At 33.5% G+C, this 27,736-nt stretch overlaps 3 protein-coding genes across 6 annotated transcripts; 1 reads left to right on the forward strand and 2 right to left on the reverse strand.

The window, feature by feature from the left end:
• Window positions 1-865: 865 nt before the first annotated feature.
• On the reverse strand, window positions 866-9,450 carry LOC130810786 (protein FAR1-RELATED SEQUENCE 11-like). Its single transcript, XM_057676913.1, has 4 exons — window positions 9,408-9,450; window positions 2,277-3,228; window positions 1,470-2,194; window positions 866-922 (listed from the first exon to the last, which is right to left on the reverse strand). Exons 2-4 carry the CDS (start codon window positions 2,776-2,778, stop codon window positions 866-868), a joined length of 1,284 nt encoding a protein of 427 aa, XP_057532896.1. The 5' UTR covers window positions 2,779-3,228; window positions 9,408-9,450.
• Window positions 4,003-9,874, forward strand: LOC130809679 (uncharacterized). Of its 2 annotated transcripts, XR_009040890.1 has the most exons (3): window positions 4,370-4,901; window positions 7,068-8,002; window positions 9,588-9,874. XR_009040890.1 is itself a non-coding variant. In XM_057675440.1 (2 exons), exon 2 carries the CDS (start codon window positions 7,068-7,070, stop codon window positions 7,824-7,826), a length of 759 nt encoding a protein of 252 aa, XP_057531423.1. In that variant the 5' UTR covers window positions 4,003-4,901; the 3' UTR covers window positions 7,827-8,289. The 2 variants fall into 2 exon arrangements, 1 of the variants encoding a protein (XP_057531423.1); XM_057675440.1 differs by lacking the exon at window positions 9,588-9,874 and having other exon boundaries at window positions 4,003-4,901; window positions 7,068-8,289.
• A 401-nt stretch (window positions 9,875-10,275) lies between these two features.
• On the reverse strand, window positions 10,276-16,727 carry LOC130809680 (50S ribosomal protein L19, chloroplastic-like). Of its 3 annotated transcripts, XM_057675442.1 has the most exons (7): window positions 16,117-16,727; window positions 15,207-15,308; window positions 12,086-12,340; window positions 11,916-12,002; window positions 11,669-11,802; window positions 11,341-11,491; window positions 10,276-10,901 (listed from the first exon to the last, which is right to left on the reverse strand). In XM_057675442.1, the coding sequence occupies exons 2-6, from the start codon at window positions 15,306-15,308 to the stop codon at window positions 11,389-11,391; spliced, it is 681 nt and encodes a 226-aa protein (XP_057531425.1). In that variant the 5' UTR covers window positions 16,117-16,727; the 3' UTR covers window positions 10,276-10,901; window positions 11,341-11,388. The 3 variants fall into 3 exon arrangements, with proteins under 3 accessions (XP_057531425.1, XP_057531424.1, XP_057531426.1); XM_057675441.1 differs by lacking the exon at window positions 10,276-10,901 and having other exon boundaries at window positions 11,076-11,491; XM_057675443.1 differs by lacking the exon at window positions 10,276-10,901 and having other exon boundaries at window positions 11,076-11,491; window positions 15,207-15,270; window positions 16,117-16,448.
• Window positions 16,728-27,736: the final 11,009 nt, after the last annotated feature.

Here is a 27,736-nt window from a genome sequence, read left to right on the forward strand (position 1 = left end):
GATGGAACCATCTATATATAGACGTAAGGGAAGAGGGAAATACAATGAGGAGGCTAATGACACGTCTAACTAACAATAACGGTCATAAAGGATCACGTGCACAACATGTGCTTCATTAAAAACATAAAAACAAGCTAAGTATAATTCTGACAGATGGCTGCTGAACAGGTGACCTTTCACCCATGTTTTTATGCACTTCCAAAGGTAGATGATGGCTACTAAGAGTCTTAGAAGCAAGCTCCTAGTGTAGAGATTCCATTTCTACCCTTGGTGGTCCCGTAGGTCAAACGATGTGCTCAAACCAAGTCTCACAAGGTGCCCTGGTCATAAGATCAGTTCTGCACTATTTTGCACCAGTGCTGACTGGGTGACCTTCATCCTTTCATCTTGAGGTCTTCTAATGATTGATAGGAGGAATCTTTGATCATGGTAGGAAGATCCAAGTGTAAAGTTTCCAAATCTACCCTTAGAGTCCTCCAAGGAGTCAAGATACGTTCTAGACACAAAGCCCAAGGTCTGCTGGTCAGTGGTTACAACCTCACGCTGATGTGCAGTTTCTGTTGAGTGCGAGACCTTTAGTATTGATTTCCATGTGTTTTTGATGATGCACAATAATGTCCTTTGGTCAAGGTGTGATCTCCCATGTACCAAGATTCCAAATCCACCTTGTATGGCTAATGAATCTTTCCTGGTTGATCTAGAGGAGGGCTGCAAGGTCAGCTGTTTGCTAGCTTTGATCATAGGCTGCTGTACTGTTGCTTTGAGCTTCTGTTCTTCCTCTTTAGTTGCTGAATCTGTGTCATAGCTTGCATATGACTCATTGCTTTGTTCTTCATTCATGCTTCCTGTATGGATCCTCATTGAATCATCCCAATATGGTCAGTGGCAAGACTACCTCCTCAGCTTGCGGATTTGAACCCCCCTCAACGACATGCGTTAGAAATATACCTTAATGATTGTAGAGATTTATTTGAAGAATGGCAAATTTTTAAAGGGCATGGCGCTTCATAGTCTGTACTTAAACTATTTTACATTAATGATTGCATTTATTTTCGTCAATGAATGTCGTTAGTATACACAGTAGTATAACTATGGATTATATACAACTTTTAATGAATGTCGTGTATAAATTCTATAAAACAAGTACATAATTATTTATACAACACATAAGACTATAGAGTATCTAAATTTACAGTATCGTCAGCGGTGTTATTAGTCGGTCGTGGTCGTGGCCCGCGTAGATTATTCCAGAGCATAATCCTTGTAGTGAAATGTGTGTCAAGATGTTTGGTGAAATTGTCAGCTGCTTGTTTCCTACGTTGATGGATGGGTGGGAGTGGGGATGAATCGTCGTTCATTAAAAGTTGAACCAAATGATTTCTATTCATCCAACATATATGTATTTATTTATTTACACTATGCACGCCTGGTGCTTTCCTTAACGGAAGAACCAAACAGTTGTATCGTACTCCTTCGTTGGTCTCGTCTCCTAACTCTGTGTATCTCAAAGTACTCCAGAATTGATGAATGTCATCCAAATACAAAACACCATGTGAACCGATGGACATATCTAAATAACATGCACACGGCAATCCATGGTTTTGTTGAAGTACACAACCGCATTTGTTAAATACAAAATCACCCAGTTCTAACATGCGGTTATACTCAAGCTGGAGATGCTCCAAGGCATAGATAGATACGTGGCGATATAAAGGTCTAAAGAAATGCTGTCGCATCGACCTTGCTACAGAAGTCATGGATTCCTGTAGTGCTTGTTGGATCCTGACTTGCTGATTTGTAATCTGTGCATGTGCCCTTTTGAACAGGGTATCGAATGAGCAATTGCTGCTACCAAGGTAATACTTGAAAGACGAATGTTGGATTTCAACTCTGCTGGTAATCTGGTTACCCAAGTGGAAACAATCATTCGTCCACGCACGCACACACAAATTTCTCTCTAAGTGGAATCCATGTTCCAGCCAAATACCGAACAACCTTTTTGTTCCTAACCGACCACGTACTGACGATCGCTTGCCCCGTTCAAATTCCCCGATTGTAGAACTTTCAACCAAGGGGTTCCATCTACTTTTCCTGAATACCTGCCCTTGTTGATTTTTCTTGCCGCCGCAAAACTTGTCCACCATGTTCTCAACGCCGTTGCCAATATGCCAAATGCATAACAAATGCCGCACATCTACATTAAACAAAACATTGAACGTAATTAAGACATAATCATTAGATATAACCACAATAATGAATCAACAAAGTCTTTTTACCTGGGAAGACATCACAAATAGCTGCAGATAAACCTTCGTCTCGATCCGTTACAATGACGCTAGGAGTCTGAGCAGTGCCGAAAATATCTCTCAATCCCTGCAGCACCCACGAATACGACACAGCCGCCTCATCTCGCATCAAACAAAACGCAACCAAGAAGTTGTGATTGGTTGGCGTCATTCCGATCACTTCACATAGTGGCCACTTTTGTTTGTTCGTTTTGTACGTTGTATCTATCAGCATAACATACGGCCACGTATGTATCATTTGGATAGAGTTAGGATTTGCAATTAATAGTCTGCTCAATTGCCCTTCGATATCCAAGTCTGTCCAGACCACGTAATTAAGTTCTGTGGTCATATGAAGACAGTGCTGAAGGGGAGTCCTACCCTCCATCTCTTCTCTCCTTATTGATTGCCTAATATTATATATCTGATTCATACTAGCATAAAAACCAGGAAAATTATCTCTAATAGAATTCATAATAAAGGCCGGTTGCATTTCGATTGCACTAAGCTGTCGTATGTGCTCCCGAATATCTACATTGATCCTATTCGCCCTTACATGACCATCTCTGTAGACTAAGAACGGGTGGTTATGTATTCCTTTTTCACCAGGACACACCCTTAACGTCCAAGGTCTTTCTGGTGGTTTACGACTACTTCCTAAAATCAAAAATTTACACCCGCAACTTCTACTTTTAGAACCAGGTCGGGTAGTATTATCTAGATTATGTACATGACCCCTAATATTACCATAGCGGTGACATCTTAAATAGACACTAACTCTAGAACGTTCTTCTTTCTTTTTATAAGAAGCACGTATAAATTGAAAACCGATTGTTATTGCTATCGCATCGGCCCAACTATCTAACTCATCTACGGAGATAAATTCCCTATCCGTAACAAAGCTACCGGAGTAGTCGACGTTGTCTCCAAAGTTTTTAAACTCCTACAAATTTGAAATATAAATAATATAAATTAATTACATTAATGACGTAAATATAAATAAAAATTATAACAAAAATTAATACAAATACTAATACTAAAAAAAAAATTAATACAAATAATTATAATAATAATAATGACTACAATAATAATAATAATAATAATGACAACAACAACAACAACAACAACAACAACAACAACAACAATAATAATAATAATAATAATAAATAAATAAATAAATAACAAAAAGTAAAATTAATAATGACAACAACAATAACAATTTTAATAATAATAATAAAATTACGTAAATAAAAAAATGAAAAAAATTAAAAAAAAATTATCAATAATAATAATAATAATGACAACAACAACAACAACAACAACAACAACAACAATAATAATAATAATAATTATAATAATAACAATAATAAAAAATTAACAAAAACTAAAACAACAACAATAATAATAAGAATAATAAAAAAAATTAATACGTAAATTAAAATTGAAAAAAAAAATAATAATAACAATCACACAAAATGGGACGACTGAACCATGGTTCAGTCGCACAAAACTGGGCGACTGGACCATGGATCAATCGCCCAGGTTTGTGCGATTGAACCATGGTCCAATCGCCAGTTTTGTGCAATTGAGCCATGGTTCAATCGCCCAGTTTTGTGCGATTTATTTATTTATTTTTTTAATTTCCAACGATTCCAATCGAAAACTTTACGCACCGCATCCGACTCATAGTCGCTTTCGTTAGCCATATTTAACCAATTACGGGTTACAACTTCTTTAACAATTTTTAGAGAGATAGTATCGTGTTTGAATTCGTACTTCATACGCATCTCAGAATTCGATATATATAGACAAATCTTCCGCATTAAATTCTTAATAGTGTTATTAAGCGTGATTTACATTTATTAATTAAGTTTTAAGTCCAGTGGCAATTTTGTAATTTTTTAAACTTCAAAAACAAAAACGTAATTTGGAGAGGGGATGACGATAAAATAAAAAGGGTGGGGAACTTTAGTAACACTCTTCCTAATAGCCAACCAAGAATTTTATGGTTCAAAGTAAGAATGAAAAGAAACTAAAAAAAATAATAATAATAGCCAACCAAAACAAAATCAGTTTTTGAATGCCTTTTAAAAGATCACTATTCATCTTCATCTTCCTCCTTTCCCTCAGACCCTAATTTTGGCATTTGTTATTGTTCATAAACCATTCGAACACAATTCTTCCTCATCTCTCTTAAACAGCTCAAGCAATTCGCCCTCCGCCAACAACAACCACTTAGGGGGCTTTCTTTATTTCGAAAATCAGTGCACAAAAAACAACCCCTCATCACCCCTAATTTGTGTTCGAAAATCAGGAGTTGAATTCGATTCGTTTGGGTTTGAAACAACAATAGCCTTGATTGATAAGGGGCTGATTGTACCATTGTCTTCTTCCTCCTCTAATTTCATTCGAAAACAGTAAGACCACTAGTATTCCCTTCTATTTGGTCCAACAAGCCATTGTATTCTGGCTATATTGTGCTATTTTGGGTTTAAAACTAGTGGATTTCTTCTACCCTTTACCTCCATGATGATGTTGATTGAAGAATAACAAACAATAATTCTTTTGCTTCCTGTTACTCGAAAAAGGGCTAGAACTAGACTTGCTTTATTTTAGGTAATTATGTCTCTTTTATCTTTATGTAAATTCTATATTTCAATGTATATGTTCATCTTGACCTATCATACCTATTTTGATATTATTCCATTCTTTTCTAGCAAAGTAAATTTGTCATAAAGATAAATTTAAATAATCCAAGATTTGTTGATTATAATTTTTTAGCCTACAATTAGTAGCAATTTATTGGATGTTGGACTAAGTTTGTTAGTTATTGATGATTAATATGACATTTATGAAATTAAGAAATGGATAAAAATGTGTGTAATTGATAGATTATGGGTAATTTAATGTTCATGAATTAATTATGAGACTCTTTTAAGGATCCTGATGGTGGCATAGAATGTCTATTGTTGTTTTGTTAATTAGATAGTTTGACAATTTGAAAGAAATAAACATTATGTTGATTGGTAGAATTAGGTGATGTTGAGATTGATAATTTTATCGTGGATACCTTTCAAGAACAAAATGTTGGATGATTTAAACTAGATGAATTATTAATTCTTTATGAGAATTATCGATTTTGGGCTTGAATGACTTCTCTCGGGTTTAATAAGATGTTAATGGTGAATTAAAGATTTGGATATGTAATATTATGAGGATTAAAAATGCTAGAATATGAATTGGGTTTAATCTACAATCATAGGAGGAAATGTAATATGCTGTATGTTAGTAGAGTAAGATCGAACGCACGTTAGTGATGTTATGTTTATGGTTATGCTTCAAGAGACGATATCATCAAGGAACTTTTCTAGTAGATAGTTGTGCACTGGACACGACTCGTTGAAGCGACGTTGTCGGTGAGTAGTAACAGTCCCTTAAAGGGTCTGGCCAGACCACAATTTTGAAAATTATTTTATTAAAGTTGTTTTGAAATTGATAATTATTGAGATAAATTTTTTGATGACTTATTATGCTGATATTGTAATATGATCAATGGATTGGGCTCACGAGTTGGTCATTGACGGAGTAGAGGGACATTGTTTCCCTACTCCGTGTTTTTGAGGCGAGTTGTGATTTAAATATTGACTAACTTCACCTAAGAATGACATAGCCTTATAGCTAGGGATGCAAACGGGGCGGGGCGGGGCGAGTATTGGCGTTACCATCCCCATCCCCATCTGGTAAATCAATCCTCATCCCCATCCCCATCCCCGCGGCGGGTATAATTTTTTTCCCCGTCCCCGCCCCGATGGGTTAGTACCTAATACCATCCTCATCCCCATCCCCATCTGGGTATATCCCCGTTTAATACCCATTTTACCCGCCCGACCACCCGTCAAATCCCCGCTTAATACCCATCTGTGTCACATATTTATTTTCAAATTCCCATCTAATCATCACTTAATATCGCCTACCTCTACACAACTCGTAATGAATATAAACAAATTTTATTGAGAAAAAAGGATAAAAAATAGAAAAAACATGATTATAAACCTTACTCTAAAAAACATGATCTTAGACCTTAAAAGAAATATAAAGACGGGGTTTTTAAAGTTTTTAAAAAAATTTGAAAATAATTCAAAGTTTTCAGAAATTTGAAAAATAATTTAGGGTATTCCAATTCTCAAAATTTGTACATTTCGTGAGGCGGGGCGGGGCGGGGCGGGGCGGGGCGTGGATGGGGCGGGTATCACCTAAAACCCATCTCCATCCCCATCCCCGCGGTGGGTATGAATTTTATACCCGTACCCGCCCCATGACCCATCAAACTGGGACCCATCCCCGCCCCGATGGGGCGAGGATGGGGCGGGTCTCCTATTAGACCCGCCCCGCCTGCATCCCTACTTATAGCTATGGGTGTACCTCTACTAGACTCCTAGTGCGCTCAAAGATCTAGGACTAATGTTGCTTTTAAACTTCTAATTTGATTTAGCATGTCGTTTTGTTTTGGATTGTCGCTCATTTAATTAAATCTGACTCGTTGTTGTTTCTATCTTTTAAAAGATTGCTTACAGATTGGTACTAGTCGGGTTCAAAGGGATATCAGAGAGTGTTTAGAAGACCTCTTTGATTGAAAATTTGGTCCCTTATGTGTATAAGATTTGTAAGATGTAAAATTGTGTAATAGAGTAGCTATATAGGTTGTGGACCTTTATACTTTCATATTGTATTTGTTTGGTTATTAATATGGCTATTGAGATTGACTCTACCTAACTGTCACAGATGAGAAATTTGGCTGGAACATGGATTCCACTTAGAGAGAAATTTGTGCGTGCGTGGACGAAAGATTGTTTCCACTTGGGTAACCAGACTATCAGCAGAGTTGAATGCCAACACTCGTCTTTCAAGTATTACCTTGGTAGCGGTAATAGCTCATTCGATACCCTGTTCAAAAGGGCACACGCACAAATTACAAATCAGCAAGCCAGGATCCGACAAGCGCTACAAGAATCCATGACTTCTATAGCAAGGTCGATGCGACAAAATTTCTTTAGACCTTTATATCGCCACGTATCTATCTATGCCTTGGAGCAGCTCCAGCTTGAGTATAACCGCATGTTAGAACCGGGTGATTTTGTATTTAATAAATGCGGTTGTGTACTTCAACAAACCCATGGATTGTCGTGTGTATGTTATTTACATATGTCCATCAGTTCACATGGTGCTTTGTATGTGGATGACATTCATCAATTCTGGAGTACTTTGAGGTACACAGAGTTACGAGACGAGACCAACGAAAGAGTACGATACGCGAACGCCAATGACAAAGAGTACTTTCAATCTCTGGTCGATGAAGTCCTTAAATCTGATCCCGCTGTTATACGCCGAATGTCTCAGGTACTTGAATATGAACTACACTCAGATGCGGCAGAAGAACTCGGGCCGCCACAGGCGAATCTACCGTCGGGGCCCCGAACAACAGTCCAGTTCAATGGGCAAGAATCAGGACCTTGGAACTTAACATCATCAGCATCATTATGATCATTACTAGAAACCCCCCAACTACTCTGGAGGCTGCTAGCCTGGTCATCAAAAGGAGTACGCACTTGGTTCAGCGTACTCGACCGTTGGGCCTCATTGTGTCTGACAACCTCTTCCTGCCTAGCCCTCCTAGCAGAACCCGTTACCCCCTCTCATGCGGGTCACCTCTGAGTAAGGTAGGCCTAGAACTATTACCTCTTAACAATTGTCTAAAAAACCCTTTCCTTTTCCTTGATTACCAGCCATTTTCTACAATTTTTGACAGTATCATTAAATATTAAAATAAATGAACATAATCAAACTTTACGTTACATTAATAAGATGAACAAAAAACAATATTAATTTTCTAAATTGACAATAATCATAAAAATAATAACAACATTAACAACAGTAATAACATTAATAATAATCATAACAATAATAACACAAATAATAACTATAATCATAACACTAATAACAAAAAGACATTATAAAAAAATTTAAAGGATAATATAATAACAATAATAATAACAACAACCACTATAATAATAATATAACAATAAAAATAATAACAAATAATAATAATAATAATAATAATAATAATAATAATAATAATAATAATAATAATAATACAAATAAAAATAATAATAATTTTTCTAAAAAAAATAATAATAAAAAAATAAAGATGGAAAAAAAAAACGAATAAAGCCAAACAACACCAATAATAAAAATAATTTTCAACACAACATACAAAGTTTATTAATAATAATAATATTAATTATAATAAACATATTTAAAATAATAAATTAATAATTAAAAGAAAAAGAATAATTTAATAATAAAATTAATAACAAGAACAAAAATAATAAAAAAAATAAAAAATAATATCAGGAATAATAATAATAATAATAATAATAATAATAATAATAATAATAATAATAATAATACCAATAAAAATAAAATTAAAAATAACAATAATAATTATCAAAAACAAACGAAAAAAATAAAAATTAAATGAATCGCCCAGATCTGGGCGATTCATTTAATTTTTTTTTTTTAAATAATTTAAATTCAAAAAATAAAAAAAACACAACAACAATAATAATAATAATTGTAATAATAATTATAACAAACATATTAACATTAATAAATTTAAAATCAAAACATAAAAATATATTTAATAATAAAAACAATAAAAATCGCAACAATAATAACAATAATAATAAAATTATTTAAATAACAGTACCAATAATAATAATAATAATAATAATAATAATAATAATAATAATAATAATAATAATAATAATAATAATAATAATAGTATAATTAAAATTTATAATAATTATACAAAAACAAACGAAAAAAAAGAAAATTTAAAGTTCAACCGCCCATATCTGGGCGGTTCAACTTATATGTATATATATATATATATATATATATATATATATATATATATATATATATATATATATATATATATATATATATATATATATATATATATATATATATATATATATATATATATATATATATATATATATATATATAAATAATTTTTCGTCTGAAAATTTAAATTAATTACATTCGAAAAGAAATTACCTCGATTAATTGTTTGCGGATTGAACTTAGTTTTTTCTCCAACAATTTGTTTTTGTAAGTTGGTTTTTAAGTGTGGTAGGAAATATTTTAGTGAGAATGTGGTATATATAGAAAATTTTAGGTTCGATGGCAAAATCGTAATTTTTTGATTATATAGAGATAAATACGTAATTTTCTCAGGAGGTGGCGATAAAATGAAAAGGGTAGCGATATAATAAATAGAAGAAAGGCAATAAGCGGACAACAATTTTGGTTAAAGAAGTGTGATGTTTTAAATAAAACAAGGAGGAGAGCGACCTCGAACTCCAAACAATATTCTTTAAAGAAGTGAATACTTTCAAATTGATTATCACCTTTTTTTTAATATTATTATTATTATTATTATTATTATTATTATTATTATTGTATAAATGTTAGTACTATTGTATAAATATGGAAAAGCCAAAAATTCGAAGACACCAAATGGAATTTCTCTTATTATTATTATTATTATTATTGTATAAATGTTAGTATTATTATACTTGTATCAGATTGAGTATTAGTTTAGTAGTAGTAATCTTTAAGTATGTATTAGTACTGGTATAGAGGTATTAGTATAGTAGTATTCTTATTAGTGTTAATATTAAATAGTGTTAATATTAGTATTATTGCATTAATGTCAAAAGTATGAGTTTGTATTAATTTTTCCTCCGCCGTTTCGATGTCTTTGTTCTATTTGATTTTTAAACACTAACTATTCACAATTCACTTCATTTGCATTTTAATCTTAAACTATAAGCTAAAACATAATCAATTAGGATATAGTTTGATTCATCTCATTTCAAGGATAATTAATATTAACTTTTTAGAAGTTTTAGTTATGCACAATTAGAGATATTAATGCTTGAATAATCCGTCTTGACAAACGTTTCCAAATCAAATGAGACAAAGACATAAAAGTAGTAGGAGTATTTATTAACGTTATATTGGCCGATTCACCAGAAACATGAACCAAACCTAGACGAACAATTGTGTAGTAAGTAGTGTTGTAGCTTTTGTGTTGAATTTAGGAGCATAACATGGTCCGTTGCCTATAGGCTAAAGGCTGAAGCACAACATTCCATTAAACTAAATGAGCCTACAAATTACAATACAAGAAAATTTATAGATAATATGTCCTCTATCCAACAATATATAGTGATTGTATTTTTACCTATAAGGCTCTACATTTAGCTAAAACGAAACAAGCAGCTAGTAAGCTTATATCAAGGAAACTGTGTCAATGCAGAATTGAAGCACCTCTATCAGAGATAGTTTAATATCATCACCCAAAATCAGATTGATATTTGCCGTTCTAGAAAAGCTAAATCATTTGTATGAGCCAAGGCAAAACACGTTCCTTCCAGCGACCCGAATTCATTCTTTACTTCGTAAAAGTATTGAAAACTCATAATTGTAGGTTTACTTCCCCTAATGCTATCTCACGGCATGCTCGGCTGCTCGCCACGTATTTTCCTAATTAACAGTAACAACAATAACACTAATTAAAGAGAAAACAAACAAGTGGAATTTGGAAATTCCATCTATTGCCTTCCCCGGACAGAGCTATCCAAAGGCATAACAGTTTTCATAGTAGGAATTTAAAAAAATCAAACTGAGATACATATACCGATATACTAGTTTCAGATATCTTCAAAAACTCTGACAATACCATTTCATAAACTCTTCATAGTGTACTGCTAAAACTTAACAGTAAACTAAATCCCGATTTTCATCCTTATTTAATGAACTACACCAAAAAGTACATGGTTACTGAGGAAAAGGCTCACTCTATTTGTAGCCTTCTCCAGAGTCACAAACACGGTTAGGTAAATAGGCTAATAGTTACTGTTCATTCCACCAGCAGAATAAAGCAGAGTGTTAGCACACCTTCACAAAGAACCCAGTTTCTTACCGTGCAGTGACAATATCCATACAATTGAAAAAAAAAACATGATAGTCACTATTTCTTGAGCGGGTTCATCCTTTCCCTAAGGTAGTATAACTTGGCTCTTCTCACTTTTTTCTTATCCAGCACTTTGATCTCCTTTATGTTCGGGGAATACCTATTGGCATGAAATCAAAGGTATATAAATTATTCAAACAAAAACAATGAACTCACATTTTAATAGTTAATGTTATATTCATAAACCAAATTTGCTAAAGAGAAAAAACATAAGTAATAACTAATAACTACATACACTCGTGTTGAGAATGAGCAATAGAGAAGATGTTTCACATACAGTGGGAGAAGACTCTCAACTCCAACTCCAGCAACTAGCCTCCTCAGTCTGAAGGTTGAATTAAGCCCTGCATTTCGCCTGGCAATGACAATGCCTTTTAATGTAGTAACACGTCGTTTGTTTTCAGGAACTTCCTGTTCATATGCAATTCACAGAAACCAGAAAGCAACGTTATAATAAGTGATCCTGTAATCCTATCCCAGCAGGCAAACAAAAACAATAGTTGCTTCTACAAACTTTCACATACCAATTTAATCTGGATAATATGTCCTGGCCTAATATCAGGTATTTCTTTCTTCCCTCTTACTTCTTCAACTGCTTCTTTATCCAGAATCTTTTGGCACAAAAAGATAGAACATCAGAAACAGAAGACCAAATGACTTTCATGTAAAAGAGATGTAGCAAAATCAAGTATACCTGCATTATGTGCCTAGCCGTTTTGTCAAGCCTCTTAAATTTTATGCGAGCAGGTCCATCAGTTACACAAACTGTAGAATCCTCTACAGCAGCGGATGCCACAGGATTAACAGCTGTTGTATAGCACCTAGAATCAGAACTTCCAAAGGCAGCAGCCCCGTCAATGGAACCAAAATTTGCACTTCCACAAAAGCTAGTTGGCGAAGGTGCAGTATATATGTGCATTGAAGCACATTCATGGAGGAGCTTTCTTCCCTAAGAAAGTTCAAATTTGTGATCATCAATTTTCAACTCAAAAAATGCTGAATATGTTGGCCTGCATGGAGTTGAAGCATCTAGGAATACCCACAGAAATTGGAAGGAGACGAACTAAAGAAAAAACCGCGAAGGGTGTAATTGATGTCTAATTAGCGACAAGCAGCATCATATTGACATGACATAAAATCCAAATCCTGCTCACACGAACTTAACTTGCTTACAAGCTCTACCGAAAAGCTATTACTCTCTCTCTTTCTTTTTGTTTGTCCATTTTACTTTTTGCATGCATTTCAAAGCAAGTTTTTAACCTTGATATCTGTTAGTACGCATCATAAAAAATTGTAAAATTATACATTAAAATTCTTTGCATCAAGACGAATCTAACAAGATCCCACGTGAATATAATTTGTCTTCACTATATACATTAAAATCAAATTTAAATTTCTCTCCTAAAGTAGAAAAACTTAAAATGGACAAAAAAAAGGAAACGGAGGGAGTAAAACAATTCATTATACAACAAAGGTTCAACTCAATAAAAGAAATTACATACTTGTTATGTTTGTATCTTAGTTTTAAAAGACGTGAGGCGCAAAAGGGACCTGGAGCCTAGGCGCAAAGCATAAGGCGAAAGCGCGAGCTTTTCGTATGCGAGGTGTACTTTTGACTCAGAGCTTATGACAGAAATGTAGAACATCTTAGGTACTTGATATAATGATATTCATATTGTAATTGAATCAAAGATCTAAATACATTTATTACGATTACTTCAATCTACTAATATTATACAAAAGAGCATAGGAAGGTAACTAAATCTACATGTTAGAATAAATTGTCTAATTGTTCTCAAACTAGTAACAAAAAAGAAGAGAAAATTAAAAAACCTATAAGAAAAAAAATGATAAATTTAGAAGGTAGAAGACACATAGAGAGAAAAATTGTAATAAGAAAATTGAATAAAACTATAAGAAAAAATCTAAAAAAACAGTAGACAAATTATCAAAGAGATAGAAAAAAATAAAAGATTAAAAATCGAAGAAGTCATACGAAAAGAAAAAAAGATGAAAAATCTAAATGAAGAATCTACGACAAAGAGGATAGAAAAAGAAATAAAAAAAATTGTCCTGGTGTGGAGGCCAAGGGAGTGAAGTTCACAAAGTTGTAAAATTGTAAACAAATCTTTCTTTTCTCTACTCGAAATATTCTTTCTTCCAACAAGAGGACTATTATTTGTCTTTATATGACAAATTACTAAAAGACATTTTTTCCATTATATAGACAAAGCACATAAAGCGCAAAAAGTACAAGACGCAAAAAAACGCAAAAGGCAAACAAAAGCGCACGCCTTATGGATATCGCTAAGCCCAGACTAATAAAAAGCAATATTTCTAGAGCCTCAATGTGAGGCGCGCCTAGGCAAGCATTTTAAAACAAAGGCTCGTATACTGTAGTGAAAGGAATGAATTAAAGGAAAAAGATATGAAGTATAGAGCTAGTAAAGAATTCATAAAAGGTGAACTCAAATAGATTAGAATCTACATGTCCCATTGAGACAAATATTGCTTATCCCTTGTTATGCTATTACTTGTGAAATAGTTTCCATAGTAGAAATACCCCATAATTGAATCCTGTAATTTGATGCAATTTTCAACTGCAAATAAAACTGATGTCTCTCAATAGCTCCAAGCCTCCAACAGAATTAGCAAAACTCAATTAATCTATCACACATTTAGGTCTCGGCCATTAAATTCAGTGTCTACTTCTTCAATCAACATATAGTCACCACAAACAACCTCAACATATTCCACTTTTCAAGTTTATGTTTTCACCTTTCTCTCTTTTCCCAACAACGCTTCATCAACAAGATAAAATTTCACTTTAATAAATCACAGTGAATCCCAATAACTTTTTTCACTAGCATTTACTTCTCAAAATATTTTTTCTAGCTCCGTTTTTTCAGTGACCAACATAATAAACACTAGTTTTATACATACATCTAACTAAAAAGAAAACATTTTCCACAAAGATTTATGTGGACTATTCAACAAATTCCGGATAAACTTACATTCCACATAAATTTGAAATAGCTTTCTTTGGTGCTATAATTTACGACATGCAAACTGTGACATATAAGTTCTAAAATGAGTATCATATCTTATATGAACCCAAAATATTTCAGGGCATTAAAGGTGTGTCGGGCGTTTTCAATGCTTGGATAATAATTTACTCCACAGTTTATTCCTTCTATCCCTTGTTTTATCTTCAACTGCTAAAAAGAAAGTCCCACACATCAAATATGGGAGACCACTTATATCTCTATCCCTCTATCCCATTACTCTCTTTTTAAGTTACAACACTTTTTACCCAACACCTTTGTAAAGCGGTATAGTCCCTTCACACTGAAAACTGTCATCATAAGGTTAAAAACGTGAAGTTAAAACCCCCATGTTTGATTCATTATAATTAACATTAAACGGTTATTTACCATTAAATGGACACTGTCATATTGAGGTGAAAAAGCGAACATTGAATCATGATTCACGATTAACAATCAATCCCATAAACTTGGAGTGGAAAATCTTCTGCAAAGTAAATAAAATTACCAAATGCTTAGCAGTTTCCTATGATTAATAAGTTCATGGTTTAGAGTGCTTAAACTTCAATTTTCAACGTCTAAAGTGAATTAAATCAATTAGTCACAAAATAAAAAAAAATTATTTCAGTGTTTAATTGCAATCAATTGAATCCATTTCTCTCATAAACAAGGCCAACATTTATTAATGATGTGAATATAAATAGAGTTCATATAACTAATTAGCGCAATAAATAAGAAAGATAATGAGAAAAATAAAAGAAAAGGAAGTACCGAAGTCAAGGAAGAGTGAGAATAGAAGCTGCGAATGTTGGTAGAACCGAACTCTGAGTGAATCCTGCATTGCAATCGAACTGCCCTAATTAGAGATTGCATCTGCAAATTCCGGGAAGAATAAAAACTTCAATTACTTAGATTAATGAAAATAAATTAGAATGGAAAACAAAATTGATTCGCGATAATTCCTCGTCTTGTGTTCAGTGACGGATCCAGGAATCAAAATCATGGGCAGCACCATTCACCAACGTGTTAAAGTAAATTAATAAAAAAAATTGAGTTTTGTTTGCAAAATGAGCATCCCAAAAAATTTTTATTGCTCCAAATTACAAGTTACATGTTACAACGAGATACTTCAGGCTTTATTATTACACATAGCACCTACCCACAAAACCCAGATTTTTTTTTCTTTTTAGCAAAATATGCTAGTTTTAATTAAATGAAACTCAACTTTCGAATATGTAACTTATGAATGATTCTCTGTTTTCAGCCATTACTCGTGCTTTTACACGCTTTATAATAATACTTCTGGTTCTAGAATATAACGAATTTTAAGAAGAGTGTTTTGACACAAAAGTGTTTGAGAAGGTTACCACACCAAAATCCTAATTTCAGATTAAATGAAGAGATCATAAAAAAAAAAAAAAGCTACATTTATACATTTACTTCACCATTCATCAGTATTCAATAATCAATAAGACACACACAATCACACAAATGACAAAACTAATTATGATCAAACCACAAAACCAAAAGCCCTAAACAAATTCACAATTATAAATCTCTATTTCTAAACCCTAAAATAATCATTTAAAGAAAAAAACTCAAAAAAATTAGATTTTAATTTTAAAGAGAAGAAATCCTAAATTAATTGAATGAGCAATTAAAATTTAAAAGAGAAACTTACAATAACAACCAAAGAATGGTGGTCCGGTGGTCGGTGGTCTGTGGTCGCAGGCGGCAGCCGGCAGGCAAGAATAAAGCTAGGGACGCGGCCGAAATTACAGTCAGAGGGAAGAAGCGAGTCACCGTTGACGGAGGAGTCAGACGCAGCTGGTGTAAAACTGGTAGTGAGAATGAGATGAAATTCGAAAATGGAGATGAAAGGGAAAGAGAGAGGCAGGTGGAGGGTAGGGGTAATTGAGGCTATAGAGAAGAAGCGCGGTTTGCGCGAAAGCAAAACCCTTGTTTCCGTTCTACTCTATCCTGGGCCTTTTTCGGTCCGCAATTTCTAAACGCCGACTCTTGTGAAAAATTCAATAAAATAAGGATTTTATTAAAAAAATTCTTAAAATAAGTTTCGGAAAATTTTAATTTTTAAAATGAATGTCTTCGTGTCCAAGCATAAAATTAGGTTGTTCGCTACTAACAGCAAACAAAAGAAAAAAAAATATTTTGTTCACTAGTAACAACGAACAAAAAGGAACAACGTCTTAATTTTTGAAGGGACAAAAAAATGAAAGATTTGATCTTTGAACTCAATTAAGTTGCAATTTAAAAATAATACAAATGATATAACTGGTATAGAGATATTTATTTCCTTAATATGAATTTTTTTTATGTTTGTAATTAATAATCAAATTCCTAATAAATTTTTTGTTGATTCATACAATTTCAATTATTGATAATATTTAATGATATGAATTTGATGCTTAATATAAGATCATTGGTGAAGATAGCTTAATCATTACACTATATGAAGGTATATGCAAACTATCTGTTTGTGATTTGCAGTATAAATGTTTAATGCAAGTGAAGTATGTGTTTGTAATATGCAAAGTAGCTATTTATCATAAACAAAGTATGTGTGTAATATACAAAGCAAGTTTTATGATATGCAAAGTAAGTTTTAAACATGTATCAAGTAGGTATTTATCATACGTCAAGTAGGGGTTTTTTGTAACATATAAAGTCTGTGTTTATCATTGTTCAAATATGTATTTATCAAATGAAAGGTAGGTGTTTATCCTGAAAAAGTATGTGTTTATAGTATGTAAAATAAATAATTACCACGTGTCAAGTGGGTGTTTATATTATGCAAACTAGGTGATTAACAACAAGGTTTTAAATGTATATAAAGTAATTGTTTTATATATGCAAAATAGGTTTTACGAATAACGAAGTAGGTGTTTATGGTATTTTAGTAGGTGTTTATCGTATATTTGAGTAGGTCTTTATAGTGTGTGAAATACTTGTATATCTTATTCAAGTAAGTGTTTACAGTATATTAAGTAGGGGTTTATGAGATTTTAAGATGTATAATAGGTGTTTGTGGTATATAAAATAAGTGTTTAAGGTAGGTTACGTAGATATCAATTATTCATAACACATTAATTATTCATAACACATACTTAACACATTGCATTATAAAAGTATTGAAAATAGGTACGCTACTTACTATCTTACAGCAGATGTTGACGAATAGACCTGACAGAATTCCATCCGACTCGTAAATGAACTCGGTATCCGACCCGACAAAACTCAAACCCGGCTGATCCAAAAGTGACTTAATCCGAAACATGACCTACCTGATAATTAGCTAACCGAAAATGACCCGATTGGCAACCGACCCGTTTTGAGAGGTCCAATATCAATTTTTAGAGTAATCTCAATGTTAGAATTCATTTCACATAAAATTTTAGTTTTCAAAGTATCTCAAACATAGTAAGTATGTCACTTGAACCCTAAAACTCATTAATATATCTCAAAAAACACGCATTTAGCGATCTTTTTATCCATCGTAATTATTTTAATTTAAAAAAAGGACGTTATAATCATCTTAATTGAGTTTATATATCTTGTTAAATAAGTCAAATGAGTTTTTAATTTCTCTATATTTCAGTAACCAAATCGATATAATATATAAAAACGTTTTGCACATTTGAATGAGCTTTTCAGAAAAGGAATGTCGCTACCCTAAATTATAAAAAGCGGATCTCATACGTCGAAATAAGTACTTAGTTATTTCTATATGTTTCCAACATAGAAATTGAGAAGATATTTTTTATGAGAAAATGAGAAAATATTTAATGTCATTTTTATCTAACATTACAACTTTAGTATACACAATAACTTTTATGAAGCACGTATCTTATAAGTCTTTCAAAATAAGTATTAATTTCCATGTTTTACTTACACTTAAATGTATCCGACATACCAACTATTTTTTGAAAATCGTACATCAGATTTCTCTAATGTGACACGTATCTCGCAAATCTAACTATACATAGAGATGTAAAGTTTGGAACAGGAGCATTGCAATTACTGGTTTCTTATAACTTGAATTCAATTACAAAAGGCTTATCTATTGTGTCAATTGATATGCGGATAAATGTCAGAGGGATGAAAAATAGTTTTTTTAATTAAAAATGTTTCAAAAATAATAAAAAATGGAAAAATCAAAATTTAAATTATATAAGTCATACCCGTTAGGTCAGACCGACTGACCTGAAACCGGGAGTGACCCGACTTGAAAATGACCCGACACGAGGATGGCTCAACCTGAAAATAACCCATCCAAAATTAATCTAACTCGTAACCCGTCCGACCCGGCTATTTTGGCTGGTCTAGTGATGAACATATAGGTAACAGTGATAATAAACAATTGTAAAAGACAAGTAACTAACTTAAAAAATGTTGCCATTTTCGGATCACTAGAAAGAGTTACATCACAAAATTTACTAACGGTGTTCTAAACTAGATACCTAATCGATTTGGATATCTGATTTTTCGGATAGTGAAAATTATGATCCGGTTCGGATCTAAAGTAGCTTTATGATTAGAAGTTAGAAAATCGAAGATCCCATTTCGATTTAGTGCCCCTAAAACCAAATTTTAATGGTATTTTAAGAATTCTAGGTTAATGAGAGCTATACTTCCTCTGTCCTTGATTTTCATTTGTTTTGGCTCAAATTTTAAGGTTTATTGGATGATGTTAGGGTCCAGTTAGTCTTTTAGCATCTATCTCCCACTAATTTGAAGCGATATAGACTTGAACAAGGTTTTGTATTGAGGATAACAACTTGATTGTTATTCCTATCCTATCTAGATTGATAACTAGAGGAAGTCTGATTGTCCATCTATGATTAGGTGAGAGAGTTTGACTATATGGGTCAAACCCTTCTATCGATGTCACTTGTTGAAGCAATGGATTTTGCTTCTGGTATAAAGCCATGTTTTGGTCTTGTAAGGGTGTATGAACAGTCACACGCCTAATCCAGACTGTTTTGATGATCTGTGGTTTCCAAGCTTCATGATCTTCTACTGCTGGTCATGTGTTAAGCATTCACAGATAGTTTGATGCGGTAGTTGTGGTAGCCTTTGAGTAAGCTTCTAGTCTGCTACCTCTCAAAGGAACGTCATCTCTGTTCAAGGTAGAGGCTTTGATGGGCCAGTGTAGTGGACGTGATATGGCTTGCTGTTGGATGCTGTATGCACGCTGATGCCCAGTTAATGCAGTTCGATCTGTTGTTGTTCTTGTTGCTGTTATATGATACTCAAATGGCTTTGGTAGACGCTGTTGGTCCATGTTTGCTTTCGATCTACGTTTATGAAGTCTTGATCTTGAGTTGCGGGTTGCTCAGGGTGCAAAATGTCTTGGTTTCCCGGTTTTGTAATAGATTTTTGTATAGGATTGCTAACGTACAATATGTATTGGCTAGACGATAGCTATTCTTTTGAGGTGTCGCCTCCCTCCTAGCATATGATGAAGGGCTTGTCTTTGGCCCTTAGGAGCTTCGGTGGGTTGCAGCACCTATGTCTCTTGAAAATAGGATGTAAAGCGGTGGCTTTTTTTTTGGCATTTTTAAAAATTTACTTTGCCAAAAAATATCCGGATATTTGGTTTTGCCAATATTCCAATTCGATATTCGGTTTAAAATCTAATATCTAATTCAAATTATACGATTTTTGAAAATTGGATAAATTATTTGGTTTTGAAATCCGAATATTTCGGATCAAATAATTTGGATCGGATATTTTTGAAAATCCTTAAAATTTACATGATCTTGAACGATTATACTTATCATATGCAAGGGTAACAAGATTTAATATAGAAAAATAGACTCAAAGATTAAGAATAGAATTTTTGAAAAGGACCTCGTTTGTTCTTACGAAGGCAAAACTCAACATCCAGCTCTTTTAAAAGAAATATAAGAATAACCTACTACATCAAAAAACATAAAGCTTGTTTCAACATCCAAAAGTGATTGTAAGGCAAGGGTGAGAATAAAACTATATCAATCTAGTGGTCTACCTATACTAAGTAACATATAATCTTATGTACACATGAGTGAACAAGGGTTGAATGGAAACAATTCCATTCGTATAAGAGACGTATATCCATTACAGAAAAAATAGCTCTCTAAAATCTTTCGAAGACACAAATACTAAACCTAATACCGCATATATAAATTGGTAACAAGATGCGAGAGGAGATGTATTTGTTGGATATACTCTCACTTATCATATAAAGTATGTAAACATGTTTATGTATTGTGTGTTTATGGCATACACAAAGTAGTTGTTTAATTTATACAAATTAGGTATTTATCATATTCAAAGTAGTTGTATATTATATATGAAGTAGTTGTTTAATACTATATCAAGTAGTTGCTTAAGGTATGTCAAGTAGGTCCGATGTCAAGTAGGAGTTTATCCTATGTTAAGTAAGTGTTTATTATATGCAACATAGATGTTTAATTTAAGTAAAGAATGTGTTTAGGGTATGTATATAGGTGTTTATACTACTTGAAGTGCATGTTAAATTTATGTAAAGTGGTTGTTTATGATACATTAAGTATGTGTGTATATTATGTGATGTATTTGTTTATGATACACAATGTAGGTGTTTGTCCTATACCAAGAAGGTGACTTGAAATAGTTATTTAGTATATGCAAAGTATGTGTTTATGGTATGTTAAGTAGGTGTTTATAGTAAGTGAAGTAGGGTTTTGGGTATGCAAAGTAGGTGTTCAGGATTTGTTAATCCAGTGTTTATGATATTCAAAGTAAGTATTTATGATATGTACAGTATGTGTTTATCCTATGTCAAGAAGGAATTTATGGTACATGAAATTGGTGTTAAAGATATGCAAAGTAAGTTTCTAGGATACACAAACTAAGTGTTTATGATAAATGAAGTAGGTGTTTATAGTTTGAGCAACATGTGTTTAAGGTATACAAAGTCAGAGTATATTATATGCAAAGTAGGTGTTTATGGTAAGTGAGTAAGGTATTTATGATTTATGTTGATTAAAACTTGAAACAAAATATGCTTAAGACGAAGGATATAAAGGGTAGAGATGCACAAATAATAATTGATTTAACTAATACAAGAGACCAAGAAGGATTCTCAAATTTTTTTACCATATAAAACGATATGAACAAAGTCAATTTTCAACCTTATTTTGGTGTGATCGATTAAAGAGAGAAGATTACAAAATTTATGGAGTTGTGGTTGTAGACTCAATTAGGAACGGGAACAGCAACAAGAGGGGGGGTGAATTGTTGTTGTTACTAGTTTAAGCGTTTTTTTTTGCCCTGTTTTTGCGGAATTGAATAAAATAAATAAAGCTTAAACTTAGAGCGAAATAATTAAAAGAGACAAACGATTTTTACGTGGAAACCTTCCAGGCCTAAATAGAAGGAAAAACCACGACCCCTTGGGATTTCTAAATTCTCCACTATGTTTAAGGCAACTCGTTACAATTACATTAAACATCTTACTTCACTCGAAGCGCATCAACTAGGCCAACTCTTCTCTCTCAAATCGCTTCACTCAAAGCAACAAACTTAGCTTCACTAAAAGCTAATTCTCACCACTAGCTTCACTAGAAGCTTTCTCCTTAGCTTTACTCAAAGCTAATCTCTTCTCTAGCTTCACTAAAAGCTAATTAATTTCCGCCTTAGACTCACCCGAGTCTAATTACAAATTCTCTCAAAAACCCTTACAAAAGGATAAAAATTCTCTAAAAATAAAATCAATGAGTTGCACAAGAAAATAGTATAAATTAATTGGCATTTTTAAAACAAATTTTTCTTGTAAAAATTCTCCCAAAATTACGTATGATTTAATGGCTCATACTAAGGCAAGTTTTTATGAATAACCGAGTCCACTATTTAGGCATGGCCACGGTCCGGTTCCGTTCCGGTTCCATCCGGTTTCGGTTCCACCCGGTTCCGGTTCCATTTGGAACCTGTCGCGAACGGTTCCGGTTCCGGTTCCGGTTCCGGGCGGTTCCAAACGGTTCCTTGGCGGTTCATGAGGCGGTTCCGGCGGTTCCAACTCACGGGACGGGCGGGTCGGACCATCGGTTCCATTTTAATTTTTTCTTTAAATTTTTGTATAATAAAAAAATACTATAATATCGCGGACGTACCTTTGATGATTACTTGATTATTAGCGAAATTCATTGCATGTCAAGTTGTCATCGTTATTGAAATATTTACTAAAATGAATGGAAAAAAATTAATTAATAAGAAACGAATCAATGATAATGTCGATAAAGATGATTAATAAAAAAAGAGGGAGAAAATGGACTTGAACCTAGTACCCAAATGAATACTAAGCTGCCTACGTATCCCGAAGGAATCAAAGCCCACGTAGTTCTTTGTCATACCTTTTATTTATAGTTGTTGAGTGTTGATTCATCGTTGTCGCTTGTCGGATTGATCCTATTCGTCTTCGTCATCATCATGTGGTTGATATTGATTAGATGCTTCCGCTGACTCTCCTCCTGACGATGATGAAGTTGTATCCATCATCATCCATGGATCATCATCGTCGTCTTGATCATCATCGTTCCTTAGTCCTTGTGTTCGTATCTCCGCTTGGTCCCAATCTTTCTTGCAAACACATATTTGAATACTATGTGGAGCAAGACGAGATCGCTTTTCATCCAGAACTCTTCTACCTGCACTAAAAGCAGACTCCGACGCAATAGTGGACGCGGGAATTGCAAGGATATCCTTTGCAATTCTCGATAAAATGGGAAATTTAAAAGATTTTTCTTTCCACCACTCCAAAATATTATAGACACTTGGGTCTATTTCAAAGTGGTGTTTTAGATAACTATCTAGTTCTAAAAATGTGGTCGAGGAAGAAGATCCTACAAAACTATCATCTTGCGTCATTATGTTAGCAATTACTGAATTATAGAAAGTGGGACGAGCCGAAACGCTAGCACGCCTAGACATATCGCGTTTCGGGTTATATACACTAGCGTAAAAATCATACAGTTCAGCTAAATATTTTTTACATGTTCCGACATAATAAGCTACATCGGAAGACGGGCGATCTAACGCTTGATAATAAAATCCTATTACTTTGGTTAGGACCTCGGTTTTAAAACGTGGGTCCAAAATGGTTGCGATTCCATAAATGTAAGGAAAATCGGTAAAATATGATTTCCATTTTTCCATCATTTCAGCAAGAATCGGCCTTAATTGTGGGTTAGTATCTTCTTGTGTATGTTTAAGCAAGTGATAAAAAATAGTAATACATTCACTTATTACTAAGTGAACGTTCGGTTCATAAACATAAGAAAAAATCTTAGTCGCGTGGTCATACGCTTCTAATATGTTATGTACACCTATTGCTAATTCCCAAGTTTCATCAGCTATGAAACTATCTGTACACTCACTATATAGTTGTGTTATTACTGGGCGATAAGCAATCGCCTTTCTTAATAAATCGTTCGTTGACCCGCAACGTGTAGGAGTATCTAATGACCAATACACTTTTTTAAGTTGGTATTGGTCGCATAATTGTTTATATCTTCTTTTAATCTTTCCGATCCTAAGCCATTTTACTATATCCCTAATTGGTTCTAATAATTCACTTAATTGTTTTATACCTACTTGACAAGATAAGTTAACTATGTGCGCACAACAACGTATGTGTAATAAGCTACCCCCAAGGATTAAACTAAAGGCGGGTTCGTTAAATAAAAGTTCTATACATTTTATGTTTGCGGTTGCATTATCTGTTGAACAACAAAATATTTTATCTAATAAGTTCCATTCCCTACATATCTCTATTAATCTATATTTTATGTTTTCGCCGGTGTGTCTTTCTGGCATAGTCTCAAAAGCAATTATTCTTTTTTGAATAATCCAATTTCAATCTATCCAGTGTGCTGTTACACACATATAAGATTCTAAATGTGGGGGAGCAGACCATATGTCAGTTGTTATGCTAACCCTACCATTAAACGATTTAAACATTTCAACTAGGTCATAGCGCATTGATTCGTATAATTTAATTGTTCGTCTTTTAAGAGTGCTCCTAGGGATTGCTCTAAATTGTGGTTGCAATTGTTGTCTAGTGAGACGCTCATATGCCCTACTTTCACCGTGGTTAAAAGGCAATTCATCGCAAATTACATACCTAGAAAATTCATCAATCATGTCATTACGATTATATCTAAAAGGCATACCTGTGTTGGGAATGTCCCATTGTGTCTGTCGGCTTCCACTTGTGGTCCCGCTGCCGCTTGATGCATGAGTTTCTTTTGTGATTCCATGCTTCTTTGCCAAATGTTTGTTAAAAGATCCCGTACCACCACCTAACACGTATTCACAAAACACAATAAATAAATGTTTATAAAATATGAATATATGATGTATCAATGTATTATGTATGTCAGTATGTATAAAAAACTTAAAAAGTATTTACCTCTGGCGAAACTGTATGAAACTAAGGGCTTTACTCCTTGACTTTCACAAATTTGACAAGTGCATAAGAAAACATCTGGATTCTCGGTTGGTTCTTTTGTGAAATACGACCACACATGTGAAACAGCTCTACCACTAGGAGGTGGCATTGCCGGAAAAGGTTGTCTTACTGGTTCATCTTCATCTAAATAAATAATTTAAAATTATAAAACTATAATTAAATAAATAAATAATTTAAAGTTTAATTAATTTGAAGAATAAAATTATAAAACTAACCGATAGTTTGGAAATTGACTCGTTTACCACGAGCTTGTCTTTGTTGTTGTTGTTCTCCTTGTTCTTCATCTGATCTTGTTGATGACTGTCGAGATATATGTACCCCAATTGGGGTCGTTGGTTCTTCTTCTTGTTCTTCTTCTTCTTCAATTTGTATATCTTTTTCAACTTCTTCTGCATATTGATGTAACTCCGGGTCGTACCCTTCCGGATAATTAGGTTCATAATTATAATTACTAATGGAGGGTGTTGTTGATACCGACGGAGTAGAAGTGGCCTTTCTTTTGGAGGAACTGGAACCTCCTAATGATTTTGCCACTTTAGTAACTTTTTTTGTGGCTTTTTTCAAAAATGAAGACATGATTGATAGTATAGAAGTAAAAATAGAAATATAGAATTAAGAAATAAATAAATGATTAATTATGTAACTAACTAAATTAAGAAATAATTAGAAGACTAATTATGTAATTAAGAGAATAATTGCGTAATTAAAGAATTAAGTAGAGAGAGTAAGTAGAGAGAGTAGGAGAAGAGATGAGTTGTGAATGAAAATGATTGAAATTGATGAGTATTTATAGGAAATATCCCAACGGCTCTCTAACGGCTAGTAACGGCTAGTTTGGCTCAACGGTTCCATGGAACCGGTGGGCCGGTTCAACCGGACCGGTCCCGGTTCCGGTTCCATGGAACCGTTGAGCCGGTTCAACCGGACCGGTCCCGGTTCCGGTTCCAGAACCGGTTCCATGGAACCGTTGGACCGGTTCTCCCGGACCGGTTCCGGTTCCAACCAGCGGGTTTTTTGGCCCGGTTCACGACAGTTTTTTCCGGCGGTTTCACGGTTTCGCGGTTCGGGGCGGTTCGGAACCTGTCGCAAACGGTTCCGGTTCCGGTTCCGGTTCCAAGCGGTTCGGGACCGGTTCGGTTCCGGGTAACCCGCCCCGTGGCCATGCCTACCACTATTTATAGAGCTAAAATCCCTAATAAAAAGGAATATTCCAACCCATTATTCCATTATCAAATGATCATGGGAGTAATGTGGATAATGCAGCCATACGGTTATTTGACTAAGTCAAACCAGACAAAAATAACCGCTGTCTTCTGTTCCCTTCAAGCAGCAGTTTCTTCAATAGCTGTTCCTGTTCCAGTACTAATTGCTGGAACGTGTTTGCTATAAATAGAAACGGTTATACTGATTGGGAATGATTACTTGCTAAATTTTAGGAATAAGGACGATTTAGAATGATAGCTAAGACCCATTCAACAACCACTAATTCTATTTTTAGTAAATCCAATATTTACTAAAAATAGATCCTAAAATAAAGAATCTTTATTTAAAGGGCATACGTAAAGTAATTTTAAGAAAACTTTTTGTCAATTAATTATAATAATTAATAAATGCAACAAATTAACTTTATTTAATACATTAACTAAAAATAATAATTATAAATAAATAACCAGAATTTCCAGTTAACGTAGGCTGACTCCAGTTCAGGAACAGTGCGCTGTCTCCAATTTTCAGTTTTGCTAGAGCATCCAACTTAGGAACAATAGACTTGCTGTCTCCATTTTACATCCCAAGCGATATACTTCTTCTAACATCTTTCGGATCCTTTTGACACGTACATTTCCATGAACCAAGTCATAGGTACTATCAACGATCACAATTAATCGGATATCGACCTGCACACAATCTCTAAACACATATTTGCTTAAGTGTAGTCATCATCAAAACTCAAGAGGTCCAACAAATTCCCCCTTTTTGATGATGACAAACTTTTAAACAAACTTAAAATAAAATTAGAGTATAATCAATATTATAGAGCATGTCAGAGATTAAAACAACTCTACATAACTTAGTAAATTAACTCGTTATAATATAATTTACCAAGCAATCATAGCAACACAGTTTACTCCATATAGTATAAAAACACAATATAAAATATATGTTTTTAAATAGTTTCCAAAAATAGTTAACATAAATCACTAAGTATTTCAAATGTAATAACTTCGAAATCAGAACAGTTAATCATATAATCAGAGCATATATCTTATACTCCTATCAACAGAACATTCAAAACAATTATTAGAACAATTCATCATCAGATTCATTAGAGCAACAGTTCATCAAATAACTTCTATTATCAGAGCAATAAAAATCAATCTTGATCATAAGCATCAGAGCATCAAGCCTTAACAAAAGGTGTTAATTATATACTGTCAATAGATTAACTATACTTTGACAATCAGAGCAAAATCAGCAAGCAATAAACAGCAAGCAATAAACAATCAGCAGAATACAGCCAAACAGCCTTAGATCATGAATCATAACCTTAATCCTAAAGTCCAACATAATAGATATTATCAGAGCTAAGCATACTCAAGCATTATTTAAGTTTGTGTCAAATATTCCCCCTTTTGACATCATTCAAAAAGAATTGGATCAATCAAACCACATCACTAAGCATATAGACATAGTCAAAGAGAGAATGAGGATGCACAAAGTAAAAAGCAGTAACAATGAATGCAAACGAGATCAGCTATGATTAATCGTCACAGATAGTTAGTAGCATAAAGGA

Source organism: Amaranthus tricolor, chromosome 4 (assembly GCF_026212465.1).
Source record: "Amaranthus tricolor cultivar Red isolate AtriRed21 chromosome 4, ASM2621246v1, whole genome shotgun sequence".
NCBI classification, from domain to species: Eukaryota; Viridiplantae; Streptophyta; class Magnoliopsida; order Caryophyllales; family Amaranthaceae; genus Amaranthus; species Amaranthus tricolor.